This window comes from Erpetoichthys calabaricus, chromosome 17, assembly GCF_900747795.2.
Source record: "Erpetoichthys calabaricus chromosome 17, fErpCal1.3, whole genome shotgun sequence".
NCBI classification, from domain to species: Eukaryota; Metazoa; Chordata; class Cladistia; order Polypteriformes; family Polypteridae; genus Erpetoichthys; species Erpetoichthys calabaricus.
In genome coordinates this window covers 19884253-19904597 of record NC_041410.2, presented here as the reverse complement: position 1 = coordinate 19904597, position 20345 = coordinate 19884253, and the positions used below count along the sequence as shown (strand labels likewise).

General features: G+C 36.5%; 1 protein-coding gene across 1 annotated transcript in view; it reads right to left on the bottom strand.

The window, feature by feature from the left end:
* Positions 1-15933, bottom strand: part of lipca (lipase, hepatic a) — a 53085-nt gene extending 37152 nt beyond the window's left edge. The window contains exons 1-3 of the mRNA XM_028823877.2: positions 15791-15933; positions 15571-15686; positions 1241-1431 (exon numbers count right to left, since the gene is read on the bottom strand). Coding sequence (XP_028679710.1) covers positions 1241-1431; positions 15571-15686; positions 15791-15801 — 318 coding nt within the window. The 5' untranslated portion in view covers positions 15802-15933. The remainder of the gene's footprint in view (positions 1-1240; positions 1432-15570; positions 15687-15790) is intronic.
* Between the last annotated feature and the right edge of the window lie 4412 nt (positions 15934-20345).

The window sequence follows — 20345 nt, the reverse complement described above, 5'->3', positions numbered from 1 at the left end:
GGATTCTTTCTGAACTGTTGTGGAGAGTTCTGGGACTCTTTGAAACAAGCTGGAAGCAGAATGTGTCATCCTTTACTTCAGTCTCCCATTTGGCACCAATATCTTTTGTTTGCTTAAATCTTCCACAGATATACAGTTTAATAAACCATTTTACTATTTTTATTTTATGCAGATACTTTTGCATTTAGTGCATAGATAAGTCGAGTGACTTGTTTAGGCTCTCATGGTAAACCACTAACAGAGTTTAAACCAAATAAATTCAAAAAAATTCAACTGCCATCCTTAAGATACTATATAGTCTCTTTCTTAAATCATATCCTTCCCACAGAGCTATTGTTGAATTATTGACGTATTCGTGTCCTGTGACTCATTCAGGGTCTCATAGCAAATCATGTACAAAAAATAAGAAACCTTTCGTTTAAAGTCAAAATCTTGGCCTCCACATCACACTTCTGTAATATTTATAGTATGTTTCCAAACTGATGATACATTTGAAATGGGTCCTAACTTTCTGATAATATTAAAAAAATGAATTCTGAAGATACTTTCTAAATATTTAGTAGGATGAGTGTAACTTCGATAACTTTAACATTTTCTAACACCAAAGTGATACATTTTGAAGCAGACCCACTTTTGGAATTTCAATTCAATTTATTTTGTCTGTTTTGTTTAAATACTGGAAATTTCTATTGTGTTATTGAATACTTCGTTTATAAAGTTATAGACATTTCTGAAGTTTTAAAAAAGATTCAACATTTAATGTTGACATTTTAATCTAAATATTAAGATTTTTGCCCATTACCCCTAAAATTAATCTAGATTCTTTCTGAATGCTTGCCATGGTGCTGATTCTAAACTTTGTGTAGTAAATTATAAGCTGTAGACCTTCTGACACATTTGATTTCAACATTTTAGGGAACAGTTTTATTTTGATTTCCTTAGAGATGACCGTTTTCCATAGAAATACTATGCACATATTCAATGAATCAAACAATGTAATTAACTTTGGAGTAGCTTTTTACGATATCATCCCATGCCTGACTGTAGTATGGCATTTTACAGAAAAAGAAGTGAAAGTAAACTCTTGCTTACAACTCTACTATAAGGGCTCTGCTGACTGGAGGTTTGAACCAAGTTGGCTAGGCAAAAAGTATATGATGGCCTACAATTTCATCTCAATAGAACATAGAAAATATTATTGAAACAGAGTGTAATTGTTATGCCATGTAAATGAACTTACCGACCAGCCGTGGATGATGATCACCAGTGGTGTGGATGTGTTGAAGCCACACAGATTCAGTGTCTGAGGTTGAAAAGGTAGGATGCTGCAGGTGTCCTCAATGGCATCACCATTTGTATATAATCGAAAAACGGATTTTGGGATGTACTGAGCTTTAAGTGTGTAGACTGCTTTAAGCCCTCCTGTTGGCCCTACAATGTAAAGAAAATCAGTGGTAATCACTTCATCATCAGACTATAAATATTAAAACCACCAGAGTCATTGAATGTTACATTTGAATCCAATGAACAATGTCTATGAAGAATGCGTCAGACTTTGAATGTACACATGGTTTGACTGTCCATAACGTGAATCATGTTATCAACAAAAAATGTGTGAATGACTGTGTGCCTACAAAAACAATATGCATATTTCCTGCAAGAAAAAAACAATGGATCATAGTTGACCTCAAAAAATGTACTGAAGGATGAAACAATGCATTTCAGCATGGGAATATGCAAACATACAATTTATGGAAGGTCCTTGCTCAGAAAAGTAGGTAGAGTAGTGATAAACTGGAGACAGAGTATAACAGTAGTAATGATTCATGCAACCTTTGGCACTTTTAGAGATGCTTAGGGATTACAAAGCCAAGCCTGATCCAATATCATCCACAGTTTGTCACACTGATAAATGTAATGCTTCCTGTGTCTCCTTTGATCACGATAATAAGCAGCAAGCCATTCCATTGCCTACACCATTTGCTTCTCTATATTGTGTGCATGACAAAAGAAGGACTTTTGAATGTGTTAAATGTCTATATGGCATCTGGTCTGGATGGAATTTAAGACTGCATTTTAAAAATCTGTAGCCACCAATTAGTTGATATCTTTAGTTGCATTTTTAATATTTCGCTGAGAGGATCTTTAGTCCATGCCTGCTTCCAAAGTACAGCAATTACTGTGCCAAAAGAAAAGAAAAGAAACGTCTGAATGACTACAGACCAGTGGCACTCACTCCAGTCATAATGAAGTGCTTTGAGAGGCTGGCGCTAGGACTCATTCAGCATAATATTCCAGATACTCTGGACCACCTCTAGTCTGCAGATGGTTACAACCAATCTACAGACGATACCATATCTCTTACACTTCATACAATACTGGCACAACTGAGATAATAAACAGTAATATGCCAGAGTCCTGTTTATTGACTACAGCTCAGCTCATTTAACACAATCAAATCTGACCACCAAACTCATTAACCTGGGGCTTAGTGCTACCGTTTGAAACTGAATTTTGGACTTTCTACCTCAACATATGTGAATTGGCAGCACCACATCATCCACACTGACCCTTAACAGAGGTACTCCACATGGTAATGTGTAGAACCCCCCTCTGTATTCCTTTGTTTATGTATGGCCAAACCCAGCTACAACTCTATCATTAAGTTTGCTGATGTCACCACCATCATAGGCCTGATCAATCACCAGAACATGGCTTTCAGAGTAGAAGTTTACCTGATTCAATGATGCTGGGACAACAATCTCACCCTTTATGTTAACAAAACATTATAAAAAAATCTTGTCATAAACATCAGAAAGCAGACTACATTCCCATCTACATTAGAGGGGACACTGCTGAGAAAAGCAAACGCCACTGATGAACAGAATTGGGCACAACATTTTTGTCAATAAAGATTACCAACACTCTTACTTCTTCATATGTACAAGAAAATCTTGGATTTCCCCATATGGTTTAACTAACATCTATAAGCATACTGTACAGTGGAGTCCATCCTCTTCAGCTACATAACACTCCAGAGAGTGGCGAGAGCAGCACTAAAAATTACCAACACACAGATGGCTTTTGTTTGGGACAGATACAACACTTGCTGCCTTAGAAGGGGCAAAAACATTATTAAAGACCCCAACCATCTGCACAGTTACTTTAGTTATTGCTCCCTTCTGGAAAATGGTCAGCAGATTCAGAGACCATTACTACCCACAGGTCCTAAGGTTGTTGAACATCTATTCTTCATAAATACTCTGTGTGCGTATATACTATGAGTATAACTGTATATATGTTACACTCTGTGTTTGTATGTGTGTACAGTATATTTTTTGTTTATCACTGTCACTATTCTGAGTAGACATGCAAGGAAGAATTTATTGTTAAACACCTTGAACCATCATTTTACGCATTACTTGTAAGTCCCTCTGATTTCATTGTTTTGAGAGGCATGGGTAAATCTTGCATTATGTCCACACAGTATTGATCCATCTCAGCAGTGTTTCAATGTCAGTCCTCAAAACTGACAATGTTGTGCTATCACAGATAAAGATGAACAAGAAACTTCTTGGTTAACCACATTTCACTTCAGGTAATGTCAATATGGTTAGTTGGCTCGAACTGGCTGGTGCACTCAAAGTAATGAACACTGCAGCCCTGCTTACATGAACCCACTACAAATTGACAAAACTTAAATTTACTAAAATGAGCACTTACAAAGTGCTTCATGGTAAGTAACTTCAAGACAGACTCTCTGTCACCCTAAACTGGACAAGTGGGTTTAAGAATTTCACAGTACTCTGTATAAGTGACAATACTAATAGAGGTGCTTAATTTATATTATGCTTATCATGTCCACATGCCTTATGTTTTAAGTTTCATTTACTTGTGTCACTATTCTGTACACACTTACTGTTCTTCCTGTTGTCTTTCTTAAATCTCCACCATTCTCTTGTGTTTGCTATAGGCTAATAACTTTTACATACACCCAAAATAAAAAATGGCCCAGAATGTTTAGGCCAATCATGATGTTAAGGATTGTTAGCATTTAAATTCTGGTTTATAGTTTTTGAACAACCACTCATAACATAACATTCCCAACATTATTAATCTAATTCTGGGTCATGGGAGAACTTGTTCCAGTAACATTCAGGTTCAGGCACAAATCAGCTCTAACTGAGTTGCCAGTCCATGGTTCAGTTTACTCAGGTCCAAACCTACTCTCACATGTGATACTGGTTTTCCATTATTATGCAAGATTAATGACAGTGAACATTGACTCTAGACAAATATCAATGTTCCTCTTTTTAGATGGCTTCTTAAGCTTCAACAAACCACCATCTGTATAATGGATATTTTTGATAGCAAATCTTATCCCTGTTCTCTGTACATGTGTGATAGGATTGTTTCCATATATTTGGAGCACTGCTAAGTGAAATGACTTGCTCAAAGGTTGAGAAGCAATCTTAAAAAAAATAAATACCTGATTTGTGTGTTATAAGGAATTTCCAAAAACACAGGTGGACTATTCAAGTTTAAATATTTAACCAATATGACCAGGTGGCACAATTGTTAGCACAGTTGCTTTACACCTACAGAGACTAGCTAGCTAGTTTGCATTTTCTCTCTTATCCATGTGAGATCATGTTTTATTGCTACTTTTTATTCAGTTTTGAAAATATTGTTATATTTTTATTTAGTAAGGATTCACTGATCTGTTCTCATTTCATATTTTAACATTTTCGTAGAAAAGACTAACTTCAATAATAGAAGGAATTTTATCAACTTGCAGTTCTATAAGTCATTTAAAATGAAAAGATTAAATCTTACATAAAGTTGATTTAATTAATTCTTAATGCAGTGACCCAAAACCAGATATGCAAAAAATAACTGAAAAAAGCAATCTGCACTCAATATTGCCCAAGTGTTTTCTGAAATTTGCTTTGTCCAATAATTTTCATTTTGGTGCATTCCTAGTTTAGATAATGAATGATGGTAAAATGAGACTCTGGTAGAGTAATGTTAACATATCAGTACTGGAAAATTAATATTAATAAGTAAATATCTTATATCCATTTAAAAAAAATGAAAATCAGTCCATTTATATTTTGACTTATTGAGTGACTTAGCAAGAGTCATGCAGAAAATGAGTGATGCTGACTGAATTGGCATCCTTACTGTATATATAGTCCCTCGCCATAGTAAGTCCCATCAAAAATATAACACATTTTTGTATAATTCATCCATTTTTTTGTATATTTTTTTCTCTTGAGCCTGACTAGTGGGCATACTCTTGCAAGAATGCAACTAGTAGGAGGCTTTCAGTACACAGCAGAACACCCATATTAATTAATGGTACAGTAAGCAGTCAGCACTAGCAGCATGCTTGTGGACCATGGAAGTACATACAATGTATACATTCTCATATCCACTTAATCCAGTTGAATGTTGTGGGGGTGGCCAAAGCCCAATCTGGCAGCATCAGGAACAAGACAGGAATCTCTTGGTGCGAGGAACCAGTTCATTACACTGCAAATGTGAAAGAACCTGGAGGATGTTTACTCTCTCACAGGGACAACTGACGAACTCTAAGTTACTTCGACTAGAGTAATTCCAGTTGTGTGACTGTTTCAGACATTTACTGCTTATCAATAATCTACTTTAACGTTAACCAGAGCAATAATATTTTATTTTTATAAATTCAACATGACTGCTTGCCTCTCCCTTGGCACACTAGGAATGTACAAAGGTGAGTCCCTACAGTTGTAAAGCATGACAAATATGATAATACAATACAATGATGCCGCTATCTACAACCCTGTTGTTGAAACGAATGGGTACCAACAATGGATCCATCCATCCATTTTCCAACCCGCTGAATCCGAACACAGGGTCACGGGGGTCTGCTGGAGCCAATCCCAGCCAACACAGGGCACAAGGCAGGAACCAATCCTGGGCAGGGTGCCAACCCACTGCAGGACACACACAAACACACCCACACACCAAGCACACACTAGGGCCAATTTAGAATCGCCAATCCACCTAACCTGCATGTCTTTGGACTGTGGGAGGAAACCGGAGCGCCCGGAGGAAATCTATGCAGACACAGGGAGAACATGCAAACTCCACGCAGGGACCAACAATGGATGATATTTCCAAACCTACAGTAACTGAGAAAACTCTTGATGTATACTGAATATTTTATTTAATCCCTAACTAGAGCATATTCACTGTTAAATATTTTAAATGTGTACTTTCTGTCCACTGCCATCTTGAAGTAACTTATTGTTTTTCAGATTAACAGTGCAGCCTCACTCTTGAAATAAAGTTTTAAATCCTGAATTTGATTTGAAAAAAGGATTATTGTAAAACAAGTGTACCTTAAAAACCACATAATCCATTTGGCAAGAACCTATCTCTGTTGCATTCAGTGCAAAAAAGGAACCAACTTGGATGCATATCATTCCAAAGCAGAGCTTATTCACACACAAATTTGGCCAGTTAAAAATTATGAATAAGCCTAACATGTCTCTCTCTCTGAGATGAGGAAGGGAAGAAGAACCCAAGCTGAGAGGAAGAACAGGCACGGAATTTAAATTCTGGGTAGGAGAATAATAATTTTTTTCTGCTGTACTGTATATTTACTGCATATCCCCAAATATTTACATGCTCAATCACTATAAACCCCAGCCAAACCCCACAAAAGATAAAGCGGCTACTTAGTACGCACCGTCAACCCCATGTTGTTTTTGTTTACAAAAAATATTAGCACAAAGAACTACAAACCTGACCGGCCTTTCCTGTCGTTTTTTAGCTCTGTCTTGTCGCTATTACTATGGGCTAGATGCAGCATCAACGCCGCATGATCAGCCTATATCTCAATGTCTGTGCATCTTCATTCGACTGATATGGTCAATGTCGACTCTGTATATATTTTAAATGTATAGTGGCTATTCTGTTACAACACACAATTTGCTACAAAGCCTCTATTTAAGTTACAGTACAAACGTCTTGCTCGCCTAACCTCTCCACGCAACATCCCGCCAATCTTTGCCAGACATGCGCAATGCCTGCCTTTCCTCCTCTTCCAGTAGCATTTTGCTACGTTTTAAAAGGGGAGGGTTCATCTGCATATGCATTTTGGCGGGTTGCGCAAAGACGTGCGTGTCCTGTCACAACGCCACGCACCGCTTTTTTCGTGTGAAGTTTGTAGTCCGCTGCAGCAGCTCAACCCGTTAGTGTTTTAAAAAAAGATTGTACCATTCCCAGCCAGGATTAAATCAGAAGTGGACTAGAGAAGAGGAAAAAAAAAGCGAACAACATTACACATCTTCAGATGTACATTTTTTTTATATAAGAATAGAATGCACTGATGCCATTCCCAGCCTTTGTGGTTCTGCTGAATTTTCCTGCATTTTGCTTTGCCGCTAATTGCTGTTCTGCCCATCCACATATATTTAAGGGATGCAAGCTTTAGCACTCCAGATGTCTGCGACCTTTTGCTATAAAATTTTAGCAGGTATAAAGTACTATTTATTGGCTTATCTATACCATTATATTTTATTTAAAATTTATTTTTTACTCTGTGTGAAATTTTTGGCAGTTAACATGACCCTTTATTTTTTAATTAATTATTATAATATCTTCCAGTTTTTAAAATTTGTGTTTGTTCTGAATATTTATTTAAGGTTAGCACTGCTGTCTTTCTGATCCAAATTTTCACTCTGGGCACTGTCCATGTGGAGTGTGCGCAATATCCTTGGGTCTGTCTGTGTTTTTCTCTGGGTTGTCTGGTATTCATCCTAAAGACAGGGAATTTATGATAACTGTTGACACTTATTTGGCCTTGTTCACTGAATCTCTGGAGAGTGTGGGTGCGTGCCCCAAAATAGACTGGATGAGTGGGCCAAGCATTGTAAGTAATTTCAGGATGGGCTCTCTGTGACCTTAAATTGGACAAGCGGGTTTGAGAGTTTCACAGTATTCTGTATAAGTGACAATACTACTAATGCAGGTGCTTAATTTATATTTGGTGAAATATCAGGCAGTGCAACACACCAGTAGAAAAAGCATAATGCAGTTTTAGTCTCCCATCACTTAGTCACTGTGTGTCAGGATTGCATATTTTTTTCATGGGATACGCTGTTTTGGGATATTTGCCTGTTCTAGCGCACACATTTTTCTGTGTGTGACTTCAAATAAGGCCACTTTGCAATTTTAATGGCATTGAAATTTTGTGTTATATAAAGGGAAGCCCTCACCAAAAACTTTGTGCCTGAGCAACCTGATTAAATTCTGATTCTAGTTCTAAGTATATTTTGTTTGCAGCTTCTAGTTCAGTGTTGCTCTGAGGACCTTGGTTCCAGTCTTAACTCTTGGGTGTGCTGATCACTGTTACATCTAATCTTTTTAACTTGTCCTTAAAAGAAAACTTAAACAAAATCTCTTCTTCTGTTGTAAGCAACTGTCTATGACTACTTTTGGAACATTCTTAATGGTCACCAGTACTGTGTCACCCTGACTGAGTCATTTGACCTGCCAAGGCCAATTGCAGAAATAAGGAAACATTTTAGTTCTAACTGGAAAGCACTGCTGAATCTTACAGGTTTGCCACTTTCAGTATTCCCTGCTTCATCCTGAGTGAGTCACTTGACCTGCTCAATACTCAAAGCCATAGAACAGTGGAAACAGTCTTAATTAGGAAAGCAAGAGTGCCCACTATGCAAGGTGCTAGTGGTTATTGCACTTAGAAGCACTAATACCTTTTGTTCTGTAATTTGTTTTTTGTATTTTTAAACTGAAGTTCTGTTATAAAATAAAGGAATATTGACATTTGAAATTTGACAAGGAAATATGAGCATTGTGGGAGGTGGCTTATCTGCTGTATTTATACTTTTATGTTATACACCATTTGTCCAGCTCACATCTTGCCTTGTGTGTGTGTGGATATCACTTAGTTTAAACACTTCTCTTTTTCCGTATATATGCCAAATCAGGCACATGCATGTATGTATCTGTCTACTAGGGTGTCCTGTTTGTGTTTTCAAGGAAGCAGAACAGGGACAGGGATATATTCAAAACTTGAAAAATGCCTTCATATATACAGTAATGGATCTTTATTATTTTTTTCAGATCGATGAATTTGATCATCTCAACTACTTAGGCTATTAAACTTTTAAAGAACTTGCAGTGTTGCTATTTCTCTTCCATTATAGCAACATTCATTTTTATGTCTGAAGTACAAATGAAGACCACTACATGCATTATCCATCCATTTTCTAACCCGCTGAATCCAAACAAAGGGTCACGGGGTCTGCTGGAGCCAATCTCAGCCAACACAGGGTGCACGCAAGGCAGGAACCAATCCCAGGCAGGGTGCCAACCCACAGCAAGACACACACACACACACCAAGCACACACTAGGGCCAATTTAGAATCGCCAGTTCACCTAACCTGCATGCCTTTGGACTGTGGGAGGAAACCGGAGCACCTGGGGGAAACCCACGCAGACACGGAGAGAACATGCAAACTCCATGCTGGGAGGATCCGGAAAGTGAACCCAGGTCTCCTTACTTCGAGGCAGCAGCGCTACCACTGCACCACCGTGCCGCCCTTGCATGCATTATAAAACAAAAAAAGTCTTCATTGGTTTTAAAAATGTTTTATTGGAACATTTTGAAACATAATGAAATTAGCCTCTCCAAATAGTCTGTGACTTTTGCTGCTGGTCTCTCTTTCCCTAAAAGCAGTTTTGCGTTTTTTCAGTCTGATCATAAGCTTTAAGTCTCATGTTGCATTTACATTTCTACCGATTGTAAATTTAGTTTGCTACTCCCCACGCTCTTATCAAAAACATTGTCGTTATTTTTTTATTATTATTTTTTTACTTGTCTGTAGAGGTGCACTTTCGTTTATGTGCATTTTTTACCTGTCCTAACTGTCAGCTGAGTCAAATGCCTCGTATACTTTTCTTGAAACAAAACTTACACTGCTCACGAGTTTACTCTGCATGCCCTTCAAAACTTACAGTACACTCATTGCACTACATGGATCGGATAAAACATGTAGGACATGTATTTGTTTACACAGTCTAAAGAATGATTAAAATTCCAGAAAATTTTAGGGATTTTGTAAATACCATCCAGGTAGCTATTTTAGGTCTTAAAAAAGAGATCGTCTTCTCTCCCATTATCTTTTTAAATGATATCACTAGATATGCACCGATTGTATTGTGGAAAAAAAAAATCCATAAACAGATTTACAGTAATCTCATCTGCGTGATTTTTTTAGAGAGGAAAGCTGGGATGCGTTCGGGAACAGAAGCTGGAGCTGGAGCAGACAGAAAACAAGATGGAATTTTGTCAGGAGCAGTGCGGCATGGGACAGAAAAATCCGTACTGTGCAGGCCTCTGGTTCAACATTATTTTGCCAAAGGTCATCTGAAATTCATTGGTGCTTCATCACATGCAACTGTATAAATACATTCTGCATTCATGACACGTGCAATTGTACAAGCAACAAAATAAATCTGCATTAAACAATATACCGCGTATGTTATAAAAATGAATCAATCAGGTTGAGTATTTAGCATTAGAAAGCTTGATAGATAGATTATACTTATAGTACTGTTTTTATTACTTTATTAAGTAATGTATGCTATTAATAGCTATTAATGTATGCTATTACTTTTTAAATTGAGACTACTTAAAATATAGAACATATTTTTGTTATTACTTAATGATATTTAAAAGAAAATTCACCTGAAAATCATATACTTCTTTCTTCGCTGAGTGTTTTCACTCATTAAACTTCAGTTGAACTGTTGTATTTTGTTGTCAACATGAATTTTAACATAACTAGAATTCAGAAGTGTAATAAAAGCATAGCCTTCCAAAATTAGTATTTTATTGTGTAAATGACTTGTGTGATTTACATTTTGCTAGTATGAGTGAATTCTGAATATATGTGGTATATTATGATGCATATTTCATCAGACTCCTTAGCTTCAGGTCACAGCAGCTTACAACTTTCTGGGTGTTAAGTGGAAGCTGCTTTAAGAAAAAAGAAAATGAATACAAAATCAGACTCTTAACCAAAATGGGTAGATGTCTACTCATAAAGGGTGTTAAATTCACAGAGAAATAAAATGGATACTGTTACTGACTTTTGAGATTGCATATCAAGTGATTATATTAAGCATAAATTTGACTAACAACTATAATTAACCTTAAATTAGGAAACTGTCAGAAGCAAAAATCTATGACAAGCCAGGACCAGGGCTACTTGTCCCTCAATTAAATAATAATTTAAAATCTAACAATGTTTAAGATAAAATAAATATAAATTTATTTTATCCATATTATGTACATATTTTGTGAAATTCAGGCTTGCAGGAACTGTATTTTGTAAGAGAACTGTTATATTGTTTTAGAATACATTTCGCATAAAATATACGATTTTCTTAAAGTTTTCAGAATTACAAAATTTCAAAATTCACAAATTTTATGCTGCTTAGTGTAGAGTGTAAGAGCCCATAAATGTTCTTACAGACAACAAAATGATGGCAATAAAAATGTGTGTCGAAGAGCTCCATCAAAGTCATCATGTAAATAAGAATTTCACTGTATTCTGTTCATGTCAGAGTACGCTTACGTATTGAGGACAGGAGAAAAAGAGTTCCATGTGCATGGCATTGGAGAGTGACTGTTCTGGAAGATGGACTTTACTTCTAAGGGAGCTTTTGTGTGGCTGCTTCAATCAGCGCATTTGTCATAGTTCAAGGTCCACTCTTTTTTTTCTTTTACATTTCACAGAAAGTCTAATTTTAATATATTTATTTGCTTCATATCTGATTCTGTGATTCATGTTATGCTGATCCTGATCCTGAACCTGATCATGCGCTGTCGGTCATTGCCTGTGTGCAGTCCCTTCTATTTTTATCATATCTGGTTGTAGTTAGGAGTCAGGATTTTTGCAGTCACTACGTAGTTTCAGTGTTTCCTTGACATTTGTTTGTATTTTAGTATTCTTTTTAAAATATCTTAACTTGTTCTGCTTTATATTGTATTCTTGCCTTCTTTATAGTGGTATTTGTTGTGAAAGACAATATATACTGTAAAACAACATTCGGCAGTTGTCATTCTGATACTGTATGGTTTCTTTTATTTCTAGGAAAAATTCAAAATTGTCATCTACCATCATTCAATAAGCTTTAAACTAAAGTCAACCTCTAACATTATAAATGAGACTTTATGTACAAAGACACACGATTAAATATTTTTGTATAACCAGGTGTTTTGGTTTCCTCCCACAGCCCAAAGACATGCAGGTTATGTGGATTGGCGACACTAAATTGGCCCTAGTAGGTGTGTGCGCGTATATGAGTGTGTTCCCCTGTGATGGAATGGCGCCCTGTTCAGGTGATGGTTCCTGCCTTGCACCCCATGATAACTAGGATAGTCTTCAGCCTACCATGACCCTGCTCAGGATTACAAGGGTTTAAAAAATGGTATGGTATGTTACAAATGAAAAAAAAATGTTGTTATCCTAGGGAATTAAATGATGATGATAGATTGTTTTCAGGCAAGCTGAGATGATTTGGTATGCTATTTGTAAACGACAAAGCAAACATTTTTAATAGGATATTTTGTGTGCTCTTTCTTGCAATTTTTCCTTTATGATCTCAGAGGCTAACTGATAAAGTTGTTTAGTTGAATGTGAATGATTGTCCCAGAATGATAAATTTGATTTGATTGGAGTAACATAGTTGAAATTCACTCATTTTCTGATAACTGCTTTTTTTTACAGGGAAAACTAGATTGGAACTCAAACCTGGTAGCATGAGACACAAGGTAGGAAATGTACCCAGATGGGATACCAGTCTATTTGTTGGAATATTCAAACACACATCTACCCACTTTATGTTAAGCCAATTTAGAAAATACCAGTTACTTTAACTGCTTTGTTTCAAATGTACATTTATTTGTTTGCATGTAATATATCTTTGTTTTGGGGTTATTCTGTAATTTTGAAAGTTTTAAACGTCTGTGATTCACCCTGTATGCAAATTATTGTCCTTAGATATTTGTTAATAATAATAATGATTATTATTATGTTTTTGCCTTCTGTGGTGGGCTGGCGTCCTGCCTGGGGTTTGTTTCCTGCCTTGTGCCCTGTGTTGGCTGGGATTGGCTCCAGCAGACCCCCGTGATCCTGTAGTTAGGATATAGCGGGTTAGATAATGGATGGATGTTTTTACCCTGCAGTTTTTCATTTTGTGATGCTGTTACCAGGACACTATGTGTAGTTGCAGGGTGTGTAGTTTAGGGCATCGTACTGCATTGGGTCATCATTGTGTTCATGGCATCTATTAAGTAGTGTTAAAGAGACAAGTGTGTTGTTCTGAATATATAGGTTTTAAATTTACCAAGAAATTATGACTATGATCTTGTTAAGCATTTTGCTATTGATTTCTGATTTAAAAGTTCAAACTTTGTTGATCCTTACTGATAATGTATCCATCTAGCGTCTTAGCTTGTTTACTTTCTGATCTCTCTGTACAGACTTGTACTGCACCTTAGGTTCTTCTTCCATCTCCTTGTCAACTTAAAAATACATTTGCCTTGTTTAGCTTCAGACAGAACATTAACATGCATGTCTTTGGGATGAGGATGAAAACTGGAACATTGTAAGAAAAAACAACCAGGCATAGAGAAAACATGCAAATTTCATACAGATAGCAATTGGGCCAGAAATCACACACAGGTCTGTGGAATTGAGCGACAGCAGGATTAAATATTACATCACCATGCTGTACACTTTGTATAGTAGCACCTGTGAAGTAAATGAACATCTTCTTTTTAACCATGTTGCCTCATTGTCCTTACTGTACTACATATTTATACATTTGGCTAATGTATGTTGTCTTTCTATTTCTGCATCAAAAATACCCCATACAGTACTTTGAGCCAAAACCACCCTATAAAGACAAGTGACTGTAATGTCTAGAAGGTTAATGTGTAGACTGTGCTAAACACTGTGGAACACCTTAGGGAACTGTTGTGCTATTAAATAGCTTTGCCATCTGATAAGCTACTGTCCTGTTCTGATCTGTCTCAGATCTTTTATAATGCTATACTAGCTGTGCTACCCTTCTAAGACAGATTGAAATCTAAGTAATCAACATAGACCTCAGCATTAATGTTTGCAGTGCACCGTATAATGCATATGTCTCTGTTATATGCAATTATGTGTGGGGTCTGTAAAAGCAGTGCTAATGTTTGTGATGCAGCATCTACTGGAATGATAAATGCAACATTTTATTACTAAAAATGTTTGTGATGCTCCATCTTTTGGAATGACACAGACATAGCAACCAGATGGACACGCAGACAGACATGCAGACACTTATCCTTTTATTAAGGTGGATAAGAGCAAATATATTCACAGAAAGTGCAAGACAAATTAAAAAGAGGAGTTTTAGATTCCCCTTCTTAAAGTCCAGCCGTAGACCTAAGAATGAGGATGTCACAGACTGAATGCTGTGTCCTAATAGGAATAGGGCTAGTAAAGAGTTAAACATATGATGCAATGCTGACATTTGCAAATGAACTGAAATGTTCCAGGCCACCACTCCACTATCTCACCCCCTGCTTAATTTTTCCAGGAGCACTAACAACATAACATTGTGGTCGCTCATGAACTTTGCTTGCAGCCTGACCTGAGAACAATTTCACAACTCGTTTGGCACTGCTATATTGTGGACCCTTTCCAGCAAGACCCAGATTGCCAGAGACACACACAGAGTTGCGAGTGGCCCTCCTCTAAAGGAAAGGGTTATTTTGTGCCATGTTTATACTGGGCAGTTCTGGGCTAGATAATCTACCAAGCTACCTTGCCTTTTTCTTACATTGAAGCCATACTCTTAAATGAATGAGTAATAAGAGTGTATCTCTGTACATCCAACAGAACACATTTCCAGATGCTAACCAAGAAAATGTCAAATAAGAAAAATGTATTTCTTTGAGATCTCTTTTGGACTCTTCCAGGCTTGAAGCCACTCCAACTGAAACAGCATATCATTATTACAAGTAACATTCTTTACTATATTCACACTTAATTTGTCAGACAGGAGTGGATATCACATGCATTATGCAGGTAAACACTATGAAATATCCTGCTATTCTCAGCTGCTATGGGACTGTCTGACCATTGGCCTTCTACTTCTCTCTGCTGTGCTTTACGGAGCCTAGTTTAATCATTAAACCAAAGTTAAAACCCCATAGTTGTGGCTGCTGCAGTGTGTGCTGTCTGTGCAACCCCCTTCATCTGACTCTGATGGTAATGTGAGAAGCTTTTAAACAGCAGTTCTACCTTCAATAAACCTGAAGATACTACAAAGACGTTGGTCATCAAAGGTTTATACCGAATATCTTTGTCACTAAAAATATATTAATATTGTTAATATTTAGAAAATTCAAACTTTGAGTCAAATGATTGTAACACAGTTTGACCGTTGTGCCAAGATTCTGTTTAGCTGCAACCTTCACCCCAAAAGCCGTATACCTGTTCGGAATGTTTCCAGTTCCTCTGCATTACATGAGTAATACACCAGCGACAGAAAGAGAAGAGTTTTGAGAGAGGCCATGAGCGGGCAGTACCAACGAGTTCCCAACCTCCACCTGCACAAGAGCATACAAGAAGGTTACATTAATCATTAATCCGCAAATTGTGTTTATAATTTTCAAAAATGGTATAACAATAGTGAGCTGGGTCGTCTTCCTACCTTGCCAGCATCTGTTGCCAGTTGTGAGGACAAGATCAAGGGAATGGGTGCATGCAGACTGTGGTATTTGCAGCCCTGGTTGAAGGTCAAGAGACTGCCTGGCCAAATTCAGTTGACTTTTACCTGATTGGTTCAAATACTTCTCAGAACACTTTACGAAACAGTGTGTGCCATCATTCTGGGAAGGGCTGGGGGAAGTGCGCTACTTTTTCTTTTAGAATTGGGGTTGTCATGTCAGTCCCTGTCAGTTCATTCTTATTGCTGTGCTAGAGATGACTTTGTTAAAAGTGGATCAAGGCTGACAAGGCCATTTGTGTCTGGCAGCACCCTTATTATTAGTGTGGTTTAGCAGGGGCTTTAATGGGTGCAGACAGACTTCCATTCATCTGAAATAAAAAAAAGACATTTGCATTTACTGACTTAATTCAGACCCAGATGAAATGTTACCAGTAGGATTTAATATAGTTTAACAATTTAATGTAATTTAATTTTAATATGTTCGACAAGTACATAAATCAGTACCCTCTGTTCACCCTCCTTCTGTCTGGTAAATGGGTTGGGAAAATCAAGGTCAGGACTCCCAGATTTCATAAAAGTACAAATGCACAAATATGTTTTAATCTTGACAGAAATGGTGTGTAAGAAATTCTGAACTTGCCCTGTATGTTACTATTGAACTATTTGCATTATTACAGTTCTCATCTGTGCTATAAATAAATTTATCTTCTTGACCTTAATAGCCACCTACAATGCTTTAATGAATATGTCGAAGTGTATTTGTCTTAAATTGGTAGTCAATAATTAGTTTATCACTATGATTTATGCTTTAAAGGTGATTCAGAAATATATGTGATTATTTGCTGTATTTACACATTTTACTCTTTGATTTAGCTTGCATTTAGCCATACATACAGTATAACGGTGTTTTTTTAACTTCTATTAGAAACATTAGATCTTTGTACGTGCAAGTAAGAATTTCACTGTGCTCTGTACTTGTGACAGTAATAACACTATAAATCTATAAACCTATATAAAAGGCCATTTTCAGGTGTAAACATCTAGAGATAATGTTCAAAATGAGAAAAAATCCTAAATATCTCTCTTACAAAATATTATGTATAACTAAGACGTTGCACAATATACTGGTTACAGAGAGAAAGAGATGAAAGGGGCAAAATTGAAATAGTATTTTTATGAATGTATGTGTAAAAATAACATCTTATGTGATTGGTGCATGGCCCCGGCCCTAAGAATTAATTAAGGCACTTGTAATAGGTGATTTGGACGGCTAGAGGAATCTGTTGGTGACTAGCTCTTTGCTGAACTCATCACATTTGTCTATCAATCAGGTGGGGTGGGGAATGGGATGACTAGTTTACATTAAAATGGAACCTGTGCTTCAGTTTCTTATATTTAATGCTTCTTTTGCTTACCTTTCTAAATACTAACACATGCTTTTCAAATGTAGGCAAAGAAAATAACAAAGTATTGCAATTTTTTTCCCATGATATGATTTAAAGAGCACAAGTATTTTTTTCTTTAATTAATGTTATGCATCTTTTGAAGACATTTTAGCAACTGTATAGCAAAATGTACTGCTTCTGAAATGGCACACTGAACTTATAAGAATGAAAATAATCTGTAAGCAGTTTTTCTTTAATTTTGTAAGAAGAGAACTAGTTACTATTAATACAGAGACTGAACACAAAATGCTCTGTCCATTGTGGTACGGTGACATTTTGGCAAGGCAGTACTTGGGCAAAAAAGAGTAATAATAAGTAGGAAACAGGCTATAAGAAGGGGGGAACTAGTATGGTTTATCTTATGCAAAGAATATTCATGGTAACATCCATGATAACAGCATACTGGGTCAATAGCCATTAGAGGCCTGTAATATTCCTCAGGATCTTATGGATGGGGAGTCAGCCACAAGAGGGTTACCTGACCTGAAAGGTGTTATCACACATTAGTAGTTTTTGGCCACTAATAATTTAAGAAGGTTCTCAGGAGTGGAGGGAATTCTCAGAGTCAGGTTAGCTTTAGATGTGGGGGTTGGGACATTTGTGGAGTGTTTGCTTCTCTATTTTTTCTTTGATTTTACAAATTTATACATACATAGAATGTCTCCAAGTAAAGTATAAATAAATATTCAAGTGCTTCAGTTAGCTGGAAAATGTAGCCAAGCCAAAACTGTCTTTTTCCCATTTAAAATTAAAAGACTGATCTATACTATTAGAGAGAAGGCACTTTGCTTCAATGATTATAGTAGAATAATAAAATCAAATAAGTTGTTTTTGGAAATGATGTGTAAAGTCAATTTGGCAATCACAAAATATTTTAGTGTTGCATACCACATCTAGAGCAAGGTGACATTGACAAGTGATATTAAAATTTTCCAGTTTTGTTTTGATTATTCAAACTGTAATACTAAGATATGCAGAAAACTTAAATATGAATGAGACAACCCTAGCTTGTAGTGCGACAGAGCACACATAGGAAAATGCTTGCATACTCTATGTTTCATATAATGAATTAAAACACCTTGGTGTGTCACCCTTACCAAGAACAAAAGAGCCATAACAACCATCTTTATCAACAATATAAGGTTTATTGGGTGGCACGGTGGTGCAGTGGTAGCGCTGCTGCCTTGTAGTAAGGAGACCTGGGTTTGCTTCCCGGGTCCTCCCAACGTGAAGTTTGCATGTTCTTCCCGTGTCTGCATGGGTTTCCTCCGGGTGCTCCGGTTTCCTCCAACAGTCCACAGACATGCAGGTTAGGTGCATTGGCGATCCTAAGTTGTCCCTAGTGTGTGCTTGGTGTATGTGTGTGTGTGTGTGTGTGTGTGTGTGTGTGTGCGCCCTACAGTGGGCTGGTGCCCTGCCCGGGGTGGGTTTGTTCCTACCTTGCGCCCTTCGTTGGCTGGGATTAGCTCCATGACCCTGTAGTTAGGATATAGCGGGTTGGATAATGGATGGATGGATAAGGTTTATTAGAGAAAAAAGTAAGGGAAGAATAAATGGTGGAAAAATGTAAAGTTAACATACAGAAAAGAAAGTGTCACACTGGGCCTAATCATTCAGTGTAGAACCTGTCTTTGAAATAGAATGTCTGAGTCACAGACCTGCTGTCTAAAAATACAGTGCACAGCCATCTGTAACAAAAGCTCTATCACAGTTTGTATCCTCTTTGCTGCATTTCCTTCATTCCATAAGGAGCCTTTGCTCCGCTGACCTCCTGACTTTAAACTCAGAATTACACTGGACAAGGGTTGGCTTTAAACTCCATCTCTGAGCCGCTGTGCATAGTAGAACAGAAAAATATTGTATAAAGGAATACCAAGGTGATATTGCATGTTACATTTGTCCAAGAGCTGCTGTGTTAACATGTGGGGTTTTTTTTCTCCATGTGTCATGATCAGCCAATATTCTCCTCCATATCAAGTGCATGTCTGTTCCAAGCTGCAACAAAGCTCCATGAAGAAAGGTAAAAAAGGAATAATGTGTAATGAAGTTGGTTGGAAAGTTGGAAAGCATGACATTGCAGTATCTTTTCATCTTTATCTATGATCAGAGCCTTTTTAAAACTTCTGCTTGTTTAATACCTGTGCCACAACCTGACAACTGTATGAAATTCAAGGTTGTCAATTATAAGTATAATTATTGTGAAAAAATCTGCTAGTGGCCTCCATTGACATGTACTTCATATGGACATGTACATATACTGTATGTAGCCTTGATATTTTTAACTCATATTTGAATATATTCAAATAAATGCATATTTCACATATAAAACAATCTCTGTTGTTGTTTATGGTGGAAACACGACTATAATTGTAATGGCTAATCTCAAAAGACATCAAATAGAACAAAAGTTAAATAATATACCAATGTATGTTTTATATATTATAATTGAGTACTCCTATACAGTATTACCTGTATTTTCTTTCCCCTTGGGATTAATAAAGTATCTATCTATCTATCTATCTATCTATCTATCTATCTATCTATCTATCTATCTATCTATCTATCTATCTATCTATCTATCTGTTGAGATTTGTAAAAATCAACTTCCACTATTAAAAATAAATAAGTATAAAGTTTTTTTTTCCAGCTAATGCAGTTTTACCCATAGAAAAATTATTTTCGCTTAAAATTCAGTGAAATGAAAAATAGATTCACATATTTCAATTCATTGGACTATTTTGCAAAATTAAATTACTTAATATATCACAAATCAAAAAAATATTGTTGCATGTTAATTGAAGTATCACAGTAGTCTTATACTACTGTGCTACTCACCTAAGACGGATTGAAATCTAAGTAATCAACTCAGACCTCAATGTTAATATGTGTTGTGATGTGTTTTATTATGACATACATTACAAAATACATTGCATTTGTCATGCCAACAGATGCCACATCACAAACATTTGTAATAATAAAATGTATTACTACAAATGTTTGTGATGCACCATCTGTTGGAATGACAAATGCTATGCATTTTATTACTAAAAATGGTTGGGATGCTCTATCTGTTGGAATGACAAAGACATAGC